This window comes from Varroa destructor, unplaced genomic scaffold, assembly GCF_002443255.2.
Source record: "Varroa destructor unplaced genomic scaffold, Vdes_3.0 BEIS01000006.1, whole genome shotgun sequence".
NCBI classification, from domain to species: Eukaryota; Metazoa; Arthropoda; class Arachnida; order Mesostigmata; family Varroidae; genus Varroa; species Varroa destructor.
Window position 1 is genome coordinate 3,668,775 of NW_019211459.1, and position 21,945 is coordinate 3,690,719.

The 21,945-nt window shown below is 38.3% G+C and overlaps 1 protein-coding gene across 8 annotated transcripts in view; it reads right to left on the minus strand.

Annotated features, from left to right (window-relative positions):
• Nucleotides 1–400: 400 nt before the first annotated feature.
• The window catches only part of LOC111253140 (very long chain fatty acid elongase 7-like), a 32,087-nt gene continuing 10,542 nt past the window's right edge, over nucleotides 401–21,945 (minus strand). For 6 of the 8 annotated variants that reach the window (XM_086992190.1, XM_022812141.2, XM_022812140.2 and 3 more), the window contains exons 2-4: nucleotides 5,619–5,761; nucleotides 4,699–4,861; nucleotides 401–1,939 (exon numbers count right to left, since the gene is read on the minus strand). In XM_086992190.1, the coding sequence (XP_086848316.1) occupies nucleotides 1,458–1,939; nucleotides 4,699–4,861; nucleotides 5,619–5,761 (788 nt within the window). In that variant the 3' untranslated portion in view covers nucleotides 401–1,457. Of the gene's footprint in view, nucleotides 1,940–4,698; nucleotides 4,862–5,618; nucleotides 5,762–9,283; nucleotides 9,563–16,345; nucleotides 17,063–21,945 lie in introns of those variants that run through there. The other 2 variants (XM_022812136.2, XM_086992191.1) reach the window with 2 other exon arrangements.

Below are 21,945 nucleotides of genomic sequence, written 5' to 3' on the forward strand. Positions count from 1 at the left end.
AGAGTAATAATTATCGTCTTCAAGAACGAAAAAAAATTCTGGATGGGATCATTTATTTGGTGGGACATAAATGGAACGATTTAACTCTTTCCATTAAAAACCAAAGAACAGTCATCTTTGCACGTCATCGAGGATGGCGACCGCAACATTTCCACGATAACCGCATATAAAAGCATCCTCAATTGTATCAAACTGCCACAAAACTGCTTTTTACTTTGCATTGTAAACATTTTTTAATATAAGTATGAAGTTGGCGACGACATATTTTGGTTGGCAATGATACTTCACACAATTCTTTCTTAAGGACAGCTAAAGAAGCAGTGGGAACGATCGTTACGCCATACGTAAAGAAAGCGTCACCCTAACAACGGGTATTGTTTGTAAAAAAACAAAAGGTGCCTTGCTTACACATATCCGTGCATCGGCTAACAGTTTATTTGTCGCTAATCCTTATACCTATATAGACATGACATTGAGAATAGGTCAGTGGAAATCTACTACCTAGGCGATATACATCGTACTCTTGGGGGGGTCATCGAACGAACAAGTCAGGGCACGTTCTACAAGTAATCGCATATTAACACTTCCATCATAACATTGTGAAAAAACGTACGTTTACGCTATAAAACATTAACAGTTTTTTTTTTTTCTCTCAGACTCATAGCTAATTTGTATTCTGATGGTTTCCCTTATCACCTATTATAGTCGTGCTGGCTGCCTGGTTTTAGCTATGAAACTGTATTCGATAGCCGAGGAAAGTAAAGACATAGCATTCACACAATCCGTGCAGATTACGGCTGGCCATACCGCATTGTGTAGACAGTCTGAATGTTCAGGTTAATTGCGTCTGATTACTTACTGTATACAAAGCGTTTTCTACAGTCATATAGTTTGATGTTTTTGAGCTAAATTGCATGTAAGTTAAATTCTATTTTTTAAGTTAACCCGATACTTGATTTTTTTTTATCTAAAAAAAAAAAACTTTTAGAATCTCTGTGTCAAATATCAGCCTGATAATATAACTTTCGTTGTCTAAATTGTGTAGTATACTAAACAAAGAATGACTGTTTAGAGCTGCACAGCGAATTTGAACGTACTCGATCTTTCTCCACCACTCGACCATACACTTATCGTCCAGTTTTTACTGCTTTATTATACGTTTTGAATTTTATCTTCAAAACCCCAAAACTAATAATATAGTAGACGGCCAGAGCAAAGCACGAAATAAACACGACAATATCAAGCTTCGTATATTACCCTAAGATTCGCACACACACGGTGCTTGCACGTGAGTTCGGATGTCTTTCAAACTTCGGCGTGAGTGTACAGAGTCTTGTACATCGTGCTATTACGGTAATTATACTTGTGGCTAGATAATTTTTTTTTTTAACTAAAAATAGCCCATACAACATTAAACATTGAGGCGGTAGTATTTCGAACATCGCCCTGTAATCCCCTCAAGCTAGTCTTCGGTTGTACATGAAAAGAACGGTCATCAGAGCGATCATTGAGATTCCTGAAAGCGAATGTTGTACGGGATAGCTGCAGGTACGAACGAATACCGGCATCAAGATGTGCAATGTAATAATAAGGAATTGTGCCAGTTCAATCTTATCTAGATAGCGCTTCCAGGTCAGATAGGGGGTTAGACGGGGTCCAAATGTTGCTAAAAATATATACGTATACAATATGATATGCACACACATATTAACGCACACCCCAAATACGGCCTGACCCTCAACACCGTAAGTCAACCCGTACACCCCAATAGTCACCGAAGCGCAATGATGGTAAACGTGGAACAACGAAATTCGATAGAATTTCTTTTGTAGCGCGTATATAATTGTGCCAACGAAGTCGAAAATACGAACAAATAGATAAGAGTGCATTAGCCCAATAACTTCCATTGTGCGAGACGACCGGTCATCATAATCCACTCCTGAAAGAAAACATTTACAGACATTAGAAAGGTGCAGTTAGTTAAAACATAGTTCAATGCTTTTTAAGGCTTTTGTCCAACCATAACCGTCGAGCCTGAGTTGTAGATTTTATAGTCGTCCCGCTAGGCGCAGGTGAATTTTCAATTCTGATTTGGTAGGAGCCTGCACCTTTTTAGTTGATATGTGTTCGGCGAGGCGCAAAATTTCGTATATTATGCTATGGGCGATTACTGGTAAACAGCCTATTTAGCAGTCTTCTGAACGATAATATATTTTAATCCCACGTACTATTTTTTCGTCCCTTGCATATTATTACAGGGTGGTTTAGTAAACCCTCATCATCGGTAAAGTCAATCCTGGAATCATGATTAACGAAAGTATTCAATGGATCTGTACACTATGCCATTATATATGACCCGAGATAAATTTTCATCACTCTGCTCCGATTTAACGTAAGCTAAGCTTCGCTATATCCCGAAGAACGCGTTCAGATACGTGTTTGTGTCGACATACATGAGTGAATGAGTATGTGTTTTGTACATTTTGGCAGTAAAGGAAGAAGAAAAAAGAAGATGTTACGCATGCGTTAGTGGTGACGAGACATTTTCCGCGTTTACAATCGATTACACATATAAAGTAGAAGGGTTAACTTTTTCCGATTAAACGGTTTCTCTTGCCGAATATAATATGTATTTTCTTTGGGGGAAGGATAGAGAATCGAAACTCAAATGCGGCATTTTTCATTTGTTACTTTATAGTAAAGCTTTTTACTTAAGAGTGTTATAAACATTCAGGGGTCGTGTGGTACAAATCAAGTAAGTTTGCTACGTATGCGAAACGTTCTTACCGCAGTCTTGTGATAGTATGACTAGTCACCTTAATGATTTCTGACTGAACGCTCGCTCTGGTACTGAAGAATAACACACCTTCGCTTGATGCGGTTAAATTATATTCTACGCAGCGTAGCTAAAAATTGTACGAAAAACAGAAACTTTTTATGATCAATCCGCTAGATTTTAGAAAGTTATCATAAACAATAGCTTGTGTCAGGACGGCCTGACTTCGCGTGGTCTCGCACCTTCGTTTTTACCATTCGACCTAAAATGTGATATCAGATTAGGATTGGCGCTGCAGCAGCAAACAGCAGGTAAACAGCCCTACGCATTTTTATGCAGTGGTCCATTTCTCAAATTCATAGATTATCTTGTCGAGTGCAGGTGGAACCTGGTACAGCCACTGTTTACACTCCTAGTTAATAGAATTTTCTTTCCATTCGAACTAATTCGAGTAGATGAAATTTTTTGAGAAAAACCATTTTTAAAATCTAATTTTCTGCGCAAAATTCTCGGGTTAAGCATCCACTGCTATGACGTAACCCTCAAAAATAGCAGAAATAGTGGCAATCATAAGCGGTCACTATCTCCACGTTAGAACTTGAACTAAACGAGGAATTCGTATCCAAAAATGGTTTACTTTGAGTGTAACCAAAAACGATCCGGTTAGAAAAAAACACAATTCTTTTTGCCGCCTGACTAAACGGCTAGATCCTTCAAGGTTTCAACTGACAAAAACTTCCCGCTCTCCCAGAGTACTTCACAGTAGAGAGCGCGCGAGAAGTGCACAGCAGGTTACTGCAATTGAGTCAATTCATACATGGTACTCATTTCTTGGAAATAGGTAGACGGCCATTTGACATCTGAACTTCGTTACCTTTTACCAACGATATCCAAGATGTACTGCCACAATGATATGTACCGATCATTGCGTAAAGCTACTAAATCTGACTAGTCGTTGGCGATGTCTGTATACTGTTGACGTTACAGCAGCTAAAATCGTAAAATGAGACCGGCGTTAGGATGGCCCACATTTGTGGTCCTGTATGCGTACATATGCTATCTGATAAACAGTCGTGCATTTAATTGCCCTAGCCTTTTGCGTAAATAAGTATTTCGTGCTAAAACAGGAAACGTTTCCACGACCGAAGGAGCCGGGGCTAGCCTGTGTAAGTATGTGAATTGTAGAAACTACCAGGCTCGTGATGGCTAAAAGTAAGTGATTTGAACAAATAGAAATCGACGCGTGACAGACAAATTCCCACTTTTAACTAGAACGATTTTTAATATTTAAAAGACACAAATTTCTATATAAAAATACTGTACCTAATTAAAACTGAGCCGGTATTTATTCTGGCCAAAACGTATCTATCTCGCGAATGAATATTATAGGTTCGTTTTAGATAATTCTTGATAATACCGGGTAAACGATACCTGCTCTGCAAAATGCCTTGTTTACTATTAACGGAACACACATTTATCGGAAACTGAGTTAATGTTTTCGCACAAATGTATTCTGTAGTAACGTCCAGGAATTGAATGAATAAGTTAATGCCGACCCGACCCGGAAAGCTAGAGTATTAGCTCTGTAACATAATAGTTTCCTTTCAAAATATTGGCCTATTGGCTAAAAAGCCAGCACTCAGGATGCCATATACGTACTTGATCGAATTCAATGTGTTCCACCCTTCACATGTTACGAGGCATTTCTAAGCGTAATTAATACAAAGGCTTTTGCTATAACGAAACAAACTAATATTAAGGCAAACTTAAAGTTAAGAGATAACTTATAAAATAAGGCAGATAAATATCCAAGACAAAAGGACACAACGAATCATAGAACTCTTTTTATAACCACAACAAAAAAGCCATTCGCGGAACGGTACGACCGAAGGGACAGCATGACAGTTCGAAAGTCAACTTACCTTGGCACAGGAAGCTGTAGCCTCCACCGAAGTACGTTAAAGGTAGCGTCCTGCACAAGAAATATACATTTGAGGCCACCATAATTAACGAATAGAGCCTTGTAGACCACACCAACTCGAACGGTTTCCGGTTCGCCATCACGGACGGGATGGCACGTTTTACCTGGTTTAGCACATTTGCAGGGAAAATGTCGCCGAACATATAGGAACTTCAACTCGATCATCTATTAATCTAAATGAATATCTATTTGGCTATAGAGTTTCAATAGAGAGTTTCTTTGTTTAGATCATAGTTCGTACCTACCAAGTTTCTAGCAATAAAAATAGCCAGTTCCAACAGGCGCTAACGAACGTGAGGGCAAAATACGGTAAAGGATCTTCTTTTCGTTTCAAGTGGTGGCCTAGCATTGTATAATAACAGATGTATCAAACACTATAAAGAATATGGTAAAATTCATTTCAAATGAGCTACAACCACTTGACACGGTACTTACTACATTGTGTATGTAGGTCTATTTGAGGGTTAATTAGAGCGCGTGATCAAGTCGTTTCGAAATAAATAAATAAATAAAGCTTCGGGAGGATCAAGCTTTGGCATTTTCGAACTGACAGTGCACGCAGCCATGCACGTATTTCAACTGTATAAAATTGCTAATAATAAGCATTGCTATTAGTTAGAAAGCAGATTATCTTAAGAAGGATTACTGATTACCGCTATACAGACATAGGACAGAACGCTTTACGCAGTTTTACTATAACCGGAGTAGTAACTGTGCTGTATTTTAAACGGTGAACTCATTTTGCAAACGTTATCTACAGTGATTGTTTGGGACCCTGTATAATTCATTCAATTTTGATATCCATCAAGCGGTTGAGAAGCGAAACAGACCCCCTGGCTTGTGCGAATAGTAGTCTCTTACCAGATAAACGTAGCAAGCGAGTATGGTAATAAGTAATTTCGGATCGTCAAGCATTAGCCATCCTTCCGTCCGTTGATCCTTGCTGGAAAAGAAGGGACTTTGAATCGGGCCTAGCACCTCGGACGACATTTTTGCTGTTTGTGCTGCAATAAATATAACGATAGAGAAATTTAAGTTCATGCCACTTTGGTCGACGCATTCAAAACGACCCCTTTCAACATCTCGTAATTACATCTAAACTAGAACTATTAACTTAATCTAAGTTGCGTGGAAAACCTGCCCGTATAAGGGTATCATAAGCCAATGCTGACGAACTTAAAGCATGTACATGGTGCTTCTAAAAAATGTATTTGGCTGTGCCAGTAGAATATTAAGTCCAAGTCCGCGTTATCTAAAATAATAGATTGCTTTTAACACTGCGGACATAGTTATGATGTAGGCCTGTGTAGGATGACTAAAACTGGCTTCAGGTATTAGAAGCATGACCTATTTTTTGAGAGGCTCTAAATAAAACGCAAGCCTCGGGAACACCCGAGAATTCCGGAAAAATTTCCTATGTCGCAGAACAAACAGCTGCCTAGGAATCTTATCTGTTTGAGCCTTAGCTATCTTTTCTAATATGATAATCTATAGAGACATATACGTCGGAGTAGAACCCTGTGCAGCACATTATTTTCTGCAGCAATATTATTGATGACTATATCAATATGTTATGCTGCAGATCGATAGTAGAATAAAGACTAACTTGTATGTGCGTATGTACGGTGAAGCAGGTATTAGTGAAGAAGTTGGATTTATAAGCGGCTCGAAGCTTAGAGATGCCACTGTGGGCAACTGTGTATCTGAACATATCATTGTGAGGAAAAAATATTCCAGCATTTTCAAGTGTTTTACGTGACGAGCCCGTGAAAATGAGAATAAATTTAATGCGATCTTCAGATACGACGAGGCATAGCATCACCACTAGCAACAACGGCGGCGGCTACAACATTAGTTGCTACAACAATCGATAGAATTATTTTCGTCGTTATTAACACAGTTTAGGAGTGAGGATCAGCTGTGCCTGAGCGGATCCTTAATGAAATCTCTCCGTAGATCATCGTGGACGGTTCAATAGTTAGGAAAATGGATATCGTCACGCATACGTCTAACTTGTTTAAAACTGTTCCGTGTGTTCTTGTTTAGAAGTGTTCCTGTGGCGACAGCTAGCAGTCGGTACGCTGGGGCTGTGTATGCTCAACGCCGACGTGAGCTTGCGCGTATCGTGTCATGCTAGCGGCATTCTGTACAAAGCAATTGGCAATCCATGGCGGACGATAGCACGGTAAACTCGGCTTATCGTCATGCTTGCGATCCCCAGTGCCGTTCTACAGAAGTCTGCATGCAAGGCGATGAAGAATGTAAGATAGAAAATGGAGAATCACCTAGATAATCTAGCACTAATATACGGAGCAAATAAAACCTTCGAACTAGGCATTTGTTTTATTCCGGTAGTAACCAAGAGGCCTAACGAGAATCGATTGCGAGTCTGTTGGCTTTTCATACGTCTAGCGTAGCATCCGATCTGGATGAATAACGACAGTGTCCTTTCCAAATCCTTAGATCGTAAATCTGGCGGTTCTGGGGTGCGAAACTGATCACTGAAGGACCACATTGTTTTGGTAGTGCGTCCTGCTATCCTTTTTATGTTTTGTCATTTTAGGCCTCTTGCATAAAATTAAATAATTATATTTGTTATATACGCCTTCCTGGCGGCAATGTCTGGCCTTTTGCACACTTGCTCCTAATCCGACGAACTGCATACTTTAATTCCACCTGCAGACCCCAATCCTACTGTCTATTTTAGACCTTTTCCCGCCTGTGACATCTCATCAATTCCATCTGCTCCCTAATGATTCAAGCTTTCTACAAGACCGGGCTAAAAGCTAGTCTGGACTATCGTAACGGTAATTTATAGTGGAACACGAAACGTGTGATAGCCAGTATGAGTTGTAGATTATGTAGATGCTATAGTGGTTACGGAGATCGGCAAGGCACGGATGCAAAGCCATTTTCAAAGAGCTCCATGACATGCCTAGAAGAAGAAAGAAGAACTACTTGCAGTCCACCTATGACATTTGCGTTCATCTCGTATCAAGTTGCTTTATAGTGGCTATAAATAAGTATATAATTATGTCAAATCTGTAAGTTACTCTATTTCTGGTTGCGCAAGATGTCGTAGTCAAATAGAGGAGAGCTCAGCGCTTCTGCCTGCCATTATTCTTATTGCATGAGAGGCTTTAAAATCTTTGAAAAGTCGACTGTTTTTGGGAAAGCTTTACCTATGTGTTAACAAAATGTTTAAAGCCATTATGTCAATTAATCGAATAAGTGATTCAGTCTCACAAGCAGGAAGTTTCCCTCGTGTTATCTTTCCCTGTAATTCATACAAAGCGTTTGACACATTGAAATGAAATAGGCGCGGTCCTTGAATAGATGACTGATACCCGAAATTTAATTAATTTTAATGGCAACAGTGACGCGTATGGTAAGATCGCTATTTGTTTGTTTCTCGAATGGGGATGCTGCAGGTAGCCTTAGCTATTGTATGCATACATATTTCATTGATGTGGTTTAATTTTTTCCAAAAGCTTCTAAGTTGAACAAGAGAATAACATCGACATGGCGATAGAAAACGTATGTAAGTAAAAAGTAATTAATAAAATTTATTGTATTATGAATTGGTTCCAGGGGTCAAATGTTTAACAGGAAGCTCCATCTTAGATCGGTAGTCAGAGGTAGGCCTTTATCGGGGGTTTTAAAATGCATTTTTAGTTTCAAACGTATGAGGGTCATGTCTCTGAAATTTGTAGAAAAGTTTAGGCAAACATTTCTATTGCCTCGAAACCTATTATAACCAAATTTTTATCTATACAAATCAATTTTAGGACATATTAAACTACTGGTGATCGACTGCAGCTGTGTTAAAGATGCCGCTTCGAATACTCGACAAGGAGTATCATCTAAGAGAACCTAAAACAGCCAAATTGAGAAATTGGACCTTGTATCCAAAATCATAAAGTAATCAAAAATGACAGAGGCAAATAACGATTTACAAGGGCTAAGGACAGGCTATATTAAAAGGCCAATGTACAGAGCTGTCCGATAACATGTAAAGACCTAAATTACTTTGTGAACCACAACAAGTGGCGCTAGAATACAACTTTCTTCTTCATACCCGAACTGATAGCAAATAAGAAGTTCACTTGCGCCACCTGTGTAATTGGCTCCCAGATTCGAAAAGAAACTCAAGCTAAAACCCTATCACTTCATCAGCAGCGCCTAAACAGAGCTCTACTGTTGGTAATGCTGATTCAGGATTATATTTACGGCTATTAGAAATTTTCTCTAGACGCTTACACGCAGGTTTAAACGGTTATACAGCTGGGAGGGATAGTCGTTTAGAATGACGTTGGGGTTGACATTGAACAATTGTTATACGGATAATGAGGGGTGTTTGGTTGGGGGGCGAACATGGTTATTTTTTTTCTGGCGAAACACGTTGGCTCAACGTTGCCGTCGGCTAACATCAGTGAGCGTCAATATCATCACAGACACATATTTATTCGTTAACTCATATTAGTCTCCGTATCAGCACAATGTATTTTTCAAGCATTTCTGAATACCTGAATATCTGAGTCAATAACACAGTGACGCCTGACACGAACTGAGGTAATTATCTTATCTATCTTCAAACTGCATAGCATATGAGCTGCTTAGTTAAAAAATTTCGGTAGACCGTTTGTAAGCATAATATGCCAGATAGCGATTTCGCATAGGAAGAACATGAAGAACTGTGGTAATGGCGAATCGGACGACGGCACAGTTCGGCGCCTCATGCTAAGAAATGATCTCGCAAAGCTCGGTCCTGGCGCTGAAAGCAGGATGCTTTGCGTTTTTGTTGCACGTATGTAGCGCTGACGTAAAGCTCGATTTGAAAACAATGGCGCCAATTCAGAAACATGCGGTCGCTATGGCAACCCCGAAGCAGTTGTTTCAAGTGGAGATGTCGCGGGTGCTAGCATGGATATTGTTCGTCATAGAAATTATACAATGGTAGACTTTTAATAGTTGGACTTGTTACTGGCCCTGAGGTTGAGAACCTATAATCGTTGTGGCAATATATATTACTTCTGTTTATGGACGCGCTATAAGCGAGTTATTGGGGAATCTTTTCAATGCGCGAGGCATTTCTAGATATATTGTTGTTCGAGCAGATACTTTTTTAAATTTATGCTATAAAAGTAAAGTCGCTTGACGCATATACCCTTTAAAAAAATGGCATATGAAGGTAAGATATGACACCTCACACAATTGTTATTATCGAGTTTTGCAGTAGTAGCACTAACTGGATGTTGGCAGGGCAAGCATATAAATGTGCACTGAATACATAACCTAGCCACGGAGCTTTGTCCTTAAAAATTGTTACCTGGTAGTTTCCAAATACCCTGCCAAAGCTCTTAAAAGGGCACGCAATAAGATTAAATATACAGTACGGCATCATCTTGAAACGATGTCAATGATGCTATGCGCGTTGTCGAGCCTCAAATATCAAATTTATGACGGAAATTCGTTGGATTTCCATGTGTATGATATAATACATGAAGTAACAATGCTATGTGATATGCAAAATGGCATCAACCGTTAGGTCACCTTACATGTCCAGGCCTTGTGACAGAGTTTGCCGCCACAATGCTGAAAGGTTTTAAATATTACCGCGAGTGAGAGGCGTTGCTGTCTTCTTGAAAGCTCACGAGCGCATGCATATTGAAACTGCTTAGATTTCAAAGGCTAAATTTCCAAATCCCCTAGATTTCCGGCATCATTGGCAGCGCCGTTGCCGGCAGCAGAATTACGATGGAAACTCATAATGATCCCTATGTACTTTTCAAGTTGATTGGATCATGTTTACTGAAAGTCTGCTTTCGTAAGGTTACGACAGGATCTTTCACAAGCTCGGGATTCATGGATTGAAATTTTTCTCAAATTTCCTTGTTTCTGAAGCATTTAGTTGCAGTTTATGTGCTTCTCGATGCTGGCGTCTTCACAAACTGGTTCCAAAACAATCACTTAGTTATCGAGGCTTGAAGAGACTAACCGTTTACCCGGAGCTGCCCGCGGTTGCTTGGTATAATGGCCTTGGCGTAACCTTATTGTTTCTACCAATCTATGTCGCATGTAAAAATGTCTCATAGGCCCTTCCCGACGTTCTTATGGATTCGCCTTGCTTAGACTTGAATTCAGACCATCTTCCTCAGATGTAACTTTCGCATATTGATCTGAATATTAACCCATGTCAGTTGGTAGTTCCCATTTTAGGTGTCACTCGGCCTTTGTTGTACATGTAGGGACGAGCCGATATGCAATATATTAATGCAATCGAATGTTACGAATCCAGCCACGATGCAACACGGTTAGTACGACGCTGTGTATAACTCATGGTGGCTATATAGTATCGAAGATTGAGCATTACGTAATGGGTAAAGGATAGTTAGAAAATGGCGGACGTATTTACCGCTGACGAGACAAATTTTCTCATCTATTATTATGGGTTGTCTTGATGAGTTTCTATGTTGCAATATTACGTTGTGGGTAATAGTATCTCTGGTTATACCAATTAGGATCAGTAAATCGCCATGACTGCAGATCCAACATTATTTCATGAAACGAAAACAGAGTCATATTTTTTCTCTGCTGCAGTTGCGCATATCGAAGCGTTAATATGGCACAGATATCCAAATTCCGTGTCTGATCATCATCAAGTCTGGTCTGTACCATAAGCGTCTCTTTTAATTTTAGTTTATATTTTTCCTAATTGTCTTAATTGATATCTCAATTTGTAGGCTGCTCGAAGAGTACTTCTGAATGGAACGCGCAACTTCAAGTTAGCAACCACCTGTCTAGTTCTATACTGAACACTGAGCTGCAACAACAAAAATCAAACCTATTTATAGAAGGCACATTCGCACATCGACCCTTTTCCTTTCTCATACGACACCTTTTCATATGAAGCTCAAGTCTCCTCAATACCTTGTGGAACCGCTTGTGCCCATAATCACCGCCAAATTACGCTTGAGAATAAAATAATTTCACTGTTGGGTTATATTCCAAGTTCTAAATTTAGTATTATATCTTATATATGATATCTATTACATGTGGAATATATAGATATAGACATGATAGATGGCGGCTTCCAGCATGAAACGAAGTGTGTCTACACCCCGGGTCTCTCTCTCTCTCTCTCTCTCTCTCTCTCTCTCTCTCTCTCTCCAAGAGTACAGTGACTTACATTTTCAAGACGCACACCCGAGTACAGCTATAACTGTGCCGTTGATAGTAAAGGCGTCAAAAATCATTGTCACTATTCGTATATTTCCAATGTCGCTTAATGAATCGTATACTTCTTGTAAACCTAAGTCTTCTCTAAACCTGTCTCCCGGCTGCAAATTTAGCTATCGGCCTTAATAAAATGAGATCGATTTCTATCAAATACGATTGGTCTATGTTTCACAAAAATTCACTTTAACCTAATACTGGAATATGCGAACAAGGATCAGTTCGACAGGTTATGGTACGCTTAGTGTTCAACACACTTTTACTATAATTTTTATAATTGGGGTACTTGAAATAGTTGGGGCTTAGTATAGTTAGAAGCGAGTTTTCTTTGATCCCTACTTATGGGGCCGTATGGTTGGGGCCTTAGGCCACGATGTCTGCGGTTCTAATCCTTTGCTGAATAACATTATACGTTCAATTCGAACTATAATAATAATAATAATTACATTTCTTTGAACAAAAAGAACATCCAACATTACAGTTATCCGGCTTAGTGTTCATAAGTGCTATTCGAAATTTTCGATATGGATTCGGTCGCTCAAAAGTGGGGTAATGGAAGAGAGGGGTTGCTGCGTTTTCTCCAGTACACAGGCTAGTGAGGTCTTAAAAAGCCTCTGAACATTGTCAAGAAGATTGATATAGATTATGAGTGTTCTGCCTGTTTTTAAATGTTTGAAGATTCTACTAGTTGTGGTGTGTTTTGGTTAATATTATATTTGGTTGTCACTTCTACACAAGATCCTTCGTACCATAATATATTTTGTAGTTATAGTCGAGGAATGAATTTTTCAATACATTTTGCTCGATATTGTTGCAAAAAAAAATATCTACGGTTATTTAACCATATATATATAACGAGTGGAAGCTAAATATCTAATAAAAATTGACGCCATTGAAGGTTAAAAGATGACCTCGCTGTCCCTCTCATCTCACACAATGCAGCTCAGTCCATCATAACTAATCATAAACTATTGGTGCTGTGGGGTTTTTCTCACTGATCAGACATTGTCAGCGACACGAAACCAGAAAATACCACAAAAGAGATGTCAAAGTGTGTACAGAAGGAAAATGACCGAAAAAAAAAAAAAAAGATAGAACAATAAAAGCTTTGAGTTAGCTAGCGGCCCTTGCCTTGTAAAATAGTTTCCTAACAGTTTGTGCAAGTTTATTAGATTGCGGTAGAATAGGCTCGTCACGAAGGCCGTTTTTTTTTTTTTTTTTTTAGTGTTACAGTCATCCCATTCACAGTACTAATAGGCAGTTATAAGAAAATTACTTGGATATATGTGTTTGTGTGTGTATGTATGTGTAGCGTGAACGTGGCAAGCTGACGTTAGATAATACCGATTATGCGAGGGATTTGTCCAGCATAATTGAGATATTTTTTTTAGAAGTATTTGCGTTTATGTTAATCGGTGGTAAAGGTACGCAAATGTCGTCACACGCGTGGGCTGCTCGCTACGCTCTAAATCAAGAGACGGAAAGCCTCTCAGTGTGTTTATTATTATTTATGGCACCTAGATTATGGAATCAATAACATGTTCAGTATGATGGTAATCTCCAACGTTGAACTCTTATTGTTAGCTTAGCGGGCTCGCATTATTAGCAGACTATTTAGCGGTTCGTTTGAACTGAGCTGAATAGTAAATAGGATAAAACATAACGGAGGCATTATTTTTATATAGCGCTAGGAATGTGTACGCAACAAATACTATCTATCTGGTATTATCTTGCTACCTTTTCCGATATCAGCTAAAGTGGGTTCGATGTTAGATTCGTTTATGGCGTAACTGCATAAAGCTATGTAATCAGTTCGACCATCATTATTGTACTGGATATTCGTACTAGATATATATCTAGTAAGATAGTTTACGATCGTGTGTTTGAATCGTCTTTTGATCCTCGTGTTAACATCCGATACGCTCCCATCGGTCAGTTGTCTCTAACTGTTAGCAGTTTAATTTTTTTAAGCTTCTAGGTAATTATTAGACCGGTCGAGAAAGCAAGCAACGTACGTGAAAAGACCGATCCTTTCTCAGAAACTTCTTCAACAAGCCATGTAGTTCTTAATCCCTCCTAGTTCACGATAGTCTTCCCTGCACTCCAATATAGAGCGAATCGTTAATTTTTTCAAATTGTTGTCCAGTAGTAATTGTTGAGATTGTTCTCAAACATGTCTTTTCTTTTTTATCATGACCATATTAGTCATTAAATCAAAGCTAAATTGAAAATTTATTCGAGACAGACGTATTTCCGTTCACGTTGATCGGCGACAAAGATACGCAAATATGCTTATGTTATAAAAATATCATTAGAAGCATCTTTGAGATAACTGGCACGTACGGTTATGTTCAGTTGATCTCGAAAACGATTCGAACGATTTTTCAGATCAACGAGGAGACGTTATGGGAAAATAAATAGCCCATCAAAAAATGCTTAGGCTAAGAATTTTATGGATCTTTTTTCCACACTCTGATATAGACGGTGTTGAAGTGGCACATATTCGGACATTTTTTTTTTTCAGCAATGACTTAAAGCTTGTAAAACTTCTAAATATGCTTAATTTTCAGAGCGGTACGCTTTAAGATCTATGTATGGTGTTTCTCCAGGTAACGACGAAGAAATCGAAACCAAGGAAATTTCACTTGTTTGGTTTTTACCTATCAATCTACTTCTTCTTATATAGTCGTGAAAGTTTCACCTCGAGATAACGAGTCAATGTGACCACGAGCAGAGTGACGGACGGCTAGTTGCAATAAAAGAATAAGTTTATTGACCTAAGGGAAAACATTTCTTATAAGATTATGGAGTACCTAGTACGTTACGGTGAAATATCTGAATCAAGTGACCGCGCGAGCAGTCAACGTGACGTTTCATGCAATTCTTACAAGAATTATGTAATGAGCTTACTGAAACAGGGTGATGGGAGAGCTGAATAAAGAAAATTGCTTTGGAACCACAAGGATAATTTCGGCATGGTAACTACATCATTGCTTTCAAGTGTAGATTCAGGACATGCGGGTCTGAACCCACTTGAAGTTAGGCTACGGAAATAACAGCGTTCAGTTAGAGTGTCCGGTATTTATGTTCAATGCGAATCAAGGATGAAAAATATAACAAGGAATAGACAAAAATTCTGGGTGTCTCCGGATGAAAGTGGGCTGATGCTGTACACGTATGTTGCTGTTTGCTATAACATAAATTAGATAATTACAGGCACTCCATCGTGATCTCACAGATGTCCATATCTTTCGGAGTAAAAATAATAACAAACAGATGGAACCTGTTATAACTGTTACAGTGCCGTAGGAGAGGGATAATTGAGAAAATTATCGTTACCAAGCCTAATTCGCTTAACTACTGCTTCTCTGATAAAATCGACATCTATATAACGTAAGCCATTAATCATATTATTATTATTATTATTATTATTATGATTTTTCACAATATATAAATAGACACAATAGAAATTACACTATCTTAAAAACAGTAGTGGTAAAGATTTGAAGTCATCGCTTAACGTTGAAACCATAGATGCTAGCCAATTATCTTGAAACACCTATATATATATATATATATATGTCCAAGTTTTGTTCGTTCAAAATCTACAAAATCTTGCAAATGTGGTTTACATATTGAGCTTATTTTTCTGGAAACGGTAACTTAAAGCTGCGCGCCGCTGTATAAAATGGTCTAATATCTGCTTTCAAACGTATTTGCAGTACTTAAGTCGCTATATAAAATTACTTTTGATGGTCCCCACTTGAAGAACAAATGAGTCCCAGGGTTTTTGGGCTAAGTTGATGAAGTATTTTCCGTACGAGAATGGATACCTGCAGATACGCGGTTACCAAAATTTATTACCAAACTGGAACATTTTAAGATTCTGGTGAAAATATTAAGCCTTTTGAGAATACGAGGCCGATTGAAAATGGTATTGATTGTCTTTATTGCACAGAATATACAAGCGCTTTGGCCAACAAACGCGTAGTGCTTATATATTAGAATAGTAGCACTGCATAATATTTTTATTTGAATTAATTAATAAATATTAGTTAATTAATAATAAAAATTAATTAATATATAATAATAACTTAACTCGAAACAATAGAGCCCCATTTAATTTAAGGCAATAATTAGTGACACTTTTAATACGTCTTGCAAAACTTCGGGGCCTCGTCTCACAATGCCTGCGTAAGCTAGTTGACTGTTATAGCAGAATAAGTACATTCAATATTGCTCGTTCTCAAACCTCTCGATGTTTCACAATTAAAGAAAACAAACACAGATTGTTGAAAGATCATAATAGTCTGTCGCTCACGGTTAAACGAAGTGTATAAGTTCCATCTCACCTTGCTACGTAGAAGGGTTTGATCAGCCTCACTATTCCGCTATGACCAAACAAAGTATTGCCACTACACTGAGTCTCTTTCTATACGTGCTCTGTCATTCGCTTGTGACTTACGCTCACACTCGAACACTTAACGTGACTTCACGCGACGAGGCGTGAAGTCCTAAATGCAACGAGCAGGTGAATTACTAGTAGTCCTAAGGCACACGGGCACTAGTGCCAGATTCAAGTTGAAGAAAGAACAAATCAGCAAATGGCACAGACCATCACGACGACCAACACCCGGTCGCACTAGGATCCTTCAATAGAGACCCAGGGACAGGGGAGCCAACTACAACGAAACTTTTTGCAACCCCAAATGTGCACAGCTGGCGGTTAAAAGAACGGATCTAGGATTTAGATCAATGCGCACACCAGTCTGCTTCAGAACGGAAGTGACGCTAGTTCAGCTGTTGCTTCTGGGCTCTTAAGTGATTGTCGCTACAGATCTTGTGCTTTGTTAACACTGCTACAACATCGGATTGATGATTTTCCAAGGATAGTCGCATTCGTCTAGTAGCCAGTCTGTGGCCGCTGTCTTTGATGCTCCTTGGCGCTAGGCGCTGATCGACGGTCTGAAGCGAATACGCGTTGAAAGAGGGTCAAGAAAGTGGCGTTACTTATGGTGATGATGGCAGCTATGAAACGAGTGGCTTAAGACCATATAAGAAGGACGGTACAAACCGAGCTGCACTGAAAAATAACTACGAGTCACTTCCAGTTTCTATCAGTCTAATGCCTTTGCTTTGTAGCGGAATGGTTATTCTCTCCACATCGCTTTACTGTGTGTGTACAAGATATGGCCTATGTAAAGGGAACATTTTTATCTTGCCTTTACTTGTATCGACTGTAATCGTTGGTAAATTCGGGTTAATTTTCTAGCATATTATATTAAATAATAAAATAAAATCTCTATTGAACCCACAAAGCACACTTCTCAGAGGTGTCGATTGTTACGCTGCAGTTATAAAAATTTAATAATGTAAAATTTTTGTACATCAAAGCTTCTATCTATTAACATTTAGAATGGATTTAATTTGGATTAATTAAAAGATAATGGATTTACTTTCCGAGAGCTATATTCGCTCGTTGTTCAGAGGAAGTCCCTCGTCTCCTTTGATGAACCAACAAGTCAAGTATCAGAGACAATTCACTTGGGAAAGTCTGACATTATATATGAAACAATAAATAATTGTTTAGCAAATTCAGCAGGTTATGATAGAAGTGCATCTCGAACTTTTAACTTAATTACATAAAATTGAAGTAATGTAAAGTAACTGTAAGCAGAACATCAGTGATTATTTAAGTTGTGAATGCATCTTTTGGAAGTGAACGAATCCACTATTTAGTGAGCATATATGTTAGCTTTGTTCAAAGTTGCCATATTTACAAAATGTAACTATTTTTAACACCGAATTGGATACCCTGTCTTTTAAAAGTTCGGACATCTCGTCGGTAATAATGATATGCGCTGGTCGTCAAAGGCGTGGTAAAACTAGAGAAGTGCAGCTTATGAAGAAAAATTAGAAAACGAAAGGTTCAAGTGATAGCAAAGTAATTATACAACTTGGCAAATGCCTTCGTTTCCTATAATATTCTAACTTTTGCTTATACCATAAAACGGCCAAGGAACAAACGCGAGTCCTCTATTCTATGGAAAATCATACTATAATTAGTATTAATAATAGCAGAGGTAATATTAATAACAAGAATAATATAATGGTGTTTCGGGAAAACGTTGACCGTTTTTCTGACGTATCTCAGGTAGTGTGAATTTCGGTAAATTGACATTACTATCATGTGAAAGCTGACGTTTTAGTAGAGTGTTTAATTTGTTTGAATATCTTCTTTAAGATAAAGCACCATGAAGATGAGTAGACTTTCGTTACGTTCCACAAGTTTCTTACGATAATGGCGCAAATACTGTCCGGACCCGTAGAAAAAAAATCTGTGCTATTTATAATCAAAACGGCTTATCGGAAGAACCGGCCCAAAGACGGTTCTGTTGCTTTTATTCTGGGAACTTCATCGGGAAAAATCAATGAAGTTCTTACAAAAGTTAGGCAAGAGTAACACGTGAGTGGTCGCGATATCGCCTAGAAGCTAAGCATCCGCAAGCGAACAGCTTTTAAGTGCTTTGAAGAAGGTCAGCTGCAAAAAAGCTCGTTGATTGGGTGCCACACGAACAAATATGCTTGGTTGCATTTTCATCTGCGGAACCCTACAGAAATATAACGAAACCAAATTACTTCTAACATTGAATTTCTTGTTCATTGATGATGAACAGTGAATCACAAACGTAAGTAAAAAAAAAAAACTAACAGATAGGCTGTAAAATTTATGGCAAATTTCGGACTACCGCCAAAAAGACGGTACTAGGTGTTCGTGAATTGTGAGTTGTTGCTATAGCCTACCAAAACGATGGATACGGACTTTTACTGTCTATAAAATTGCAACAAGCCATTGAAAAGAATCAATTAGCGAACGCAAGAGGTGTGTTTTTTGCCACGGCAAACTGTCAGACCATGTATATATAGTTACTCCCCACAAGTTAAGGAATCTTGAATAGGAAATTTCAATGCATCTGCCGTATAGCCTAAATCTTATACCGTCACTTAGGTTTCTGTAGAACTTCTGTTAATTTAGCTTCAATGATGGGCTACAGAAATTACTTGTCACAATTTTTTCGCTCAGAAAGCATAGTTCTCCGTTATATATATTACTGCCGAAAGCCTAATTATAAAATAAGGTCGGCAAGCTTTGTAATTACAGCCTAACAGACTCTTCGTTCACGTACTTCGTGCTGACGAAACAAGTTTACTCTTATTGTGCATAATAAATAAATTACTCTGGATTCAGATAGACATATGGACCGGTTCATGCGGACACAGTAACATTTCACCCCATCTTGTCAAGATAAATGGTTCCCTGCTTTACAATAGTAGCTCTCATTTATATGCAAAGTAATGAAACGCCTGCCGTATATTAGTGTATATTTCAGTAAACAATACGTTGTTTGGCGTGAAGAAAAAGCTTAAAGTATTGGATGTCGTTGCATTTTGGACTTATTTAACTGACAAATAAACGTGGGCTCCGACAGCCAGCTGTTTCGGGTCAAGAGCAAAAGCCAATGTGGTAGACAAAGACTGTAAAATCTAGTAACGTTTTATTTATTCAGATTATCATTACCGTTATCGTACATTTGAAACGAGTGCTGAATATCAAGCTTGCACAGATAGAAGCAGACTTTACAAAACGAGTACTAGTATCAGACCTACAGAGAAGTCACAGAAAAATCATTGTAGCAGAAGTATATGAAGTTGTGTGTATTTTTGTAGCGTTGTAGTTTGCCCAAGCCCACATTGTCGTACTACCTACAAACCCGAGAATCCCTGAAAATCGGCCTTAGCTTGGAGGTGGACATATTATAAACGATCTGCGCATATCTCATTCCATTATAAATACGATAAGCAATAATATCCTACTCATTGATGTAAAGAGTAAAGATATTTCCATATCAGACGGTAACATCTGAATTCGGTGAATAGCTGATTTAGACAAGAATTAAACGTTTTTTGTACAAAGATTTGTTCAAAAAGGAGGTTATTCGAGCAGTGAGATACAGCCTGATATCGCGTATTAGCTGTTTGTTTCTTTTATGTACATTCATTTTGCGATTGTGTTATGTTTCTTTTGAAACATCGTTGCGTCGTCTGCCATCTATAAAAAAATAGAGCTACTACGATCAAATTCACGAAAGGAACAGTCCAAACTATTTGCGTCGTATAAACGTCCATATGCAATTATGTTTTATAATTTGCTCTATAATCAGTATCGATTCGTTGTAGGTCGTCGTACGGTAGAAATGAGCCTCAAATGTTTGTCCTTATTCCACGTATCCTCTTTTGAACCTAAGGAAATTTTAGCCTGCATAATCATCGTGGTAGCGCCATCGTCTCAAGAAATACCAATAATGCAGAACCCGAAAATGTGTACGTGCCGTACTAGTAATTCAATCAACACCTCTATCTCGCGTCATTCAAGCAAAAGGATCACGAATAGTATCGAACGGTAAATAGATGTGCGGCGTTGATCGAGGTTTATTTACGTTCCGAGAGTAGGTTCCATTGGTTATGTCCATTTCGTAACTACCGCGTTCCGTAAAGCTGGTGTAAATATTTATTTATTTTTTCGTTATAATTTTTGGATGTGAGCCAGTACAGCAAGTTTCACAAAAATATTCTCTTCACTTATTTATACTTTTGGCATATAAAATTGTTTTGGTGCATCTGAGATGGCTGTGCGTACGTATATACAGTGAAAACAACCGGTTGATGGTGATATGATTCGGATCATTAATTTTTAATAAACGAAGTTTAGTACGGCTTTCAATTAGCACATGTCATAGGTGCAGCAGGCCCAGCGCTTGTCAGACCACTGGCGTTGGTCCAGCCCGGCGGTTGCGTAAGCGTATTTCATTACGTGAGGAAGGGAACATAAAAGGCGAAAAAACGTGGCCAGCGACTCGATTAAACTAGGCAACATTGATCTTTTTACCGAAACCCATTTGTAAGGCCGCTTACAACTTATGATGAAGTTATCAGCCAGCGCGCAGCTTTGATGCAACCAACTTATTATCGCATTTAGCGTACTCGAAATTCGTATGCACAGTAAAAAATAATACTAATAATAGCACTAACTAATTCTGAAAAATCAATAAGTTGAATTTTATGACAAATTTTACCAGCTTGTTAAGTAAGGTGGCACGAGACAACGAACCCTATCGAATCCTGCAGATCTGTCGTTAATCGATATAATTAGGTTTGCGTATGGAAGAGTGAATAAACATATGCTGTACAGAAACTTCCGTTCCTGCACGGCTTGTCAAAATTTTAGACACATTTTTCATAGATTTGTGTAAAATTCATGGTTCAGAAGGAATAGCCATATAGATAGAAGTAATGTTTATGAATTCTGAAATTTTAGCCGTAATAACCAGCATAGACTGCTACTGTGCCGCCTCCTGAAAAATGAGAACATTTGCGGATGCAGCTATAGATATATGTATATATATACATAAAACATAGATACATATATATATATTTGCATCTGATAGCTACTCTGTTTTGTGGTCGTACGAAATACGCATGGGCCAACTAAGCATTAAAACATAGCCCACGATATATATATATATATAGATATAATAACATCTACCTACCTAGATCTTACCGTAAAGGGTTGTTTTATCGTATGGAGGAGTATTAATTAACTGGGCTTTACTTTAGTAAACTTATAATCCAAGATGGACTTTGCCTAGCAAAGTTATTAAGTCACACTTCCTTTCGCTGTACAACCGGCCATTGCATTAATGCAATCTCATATATACATTTAGTGGTACCTTGTTCATATGTGTTTTCAATTAATTTATTATTAATCTAAATCCCAATCGTAGTGTTTGACATAATTGTATCAAAGATTTAGATATTTTTTTTTCCAGAACTAGCAGAGCTATTAGTTTTAACTATTCTCTTCTACCTTGCTTTAATTTAACCAGTGCTCACA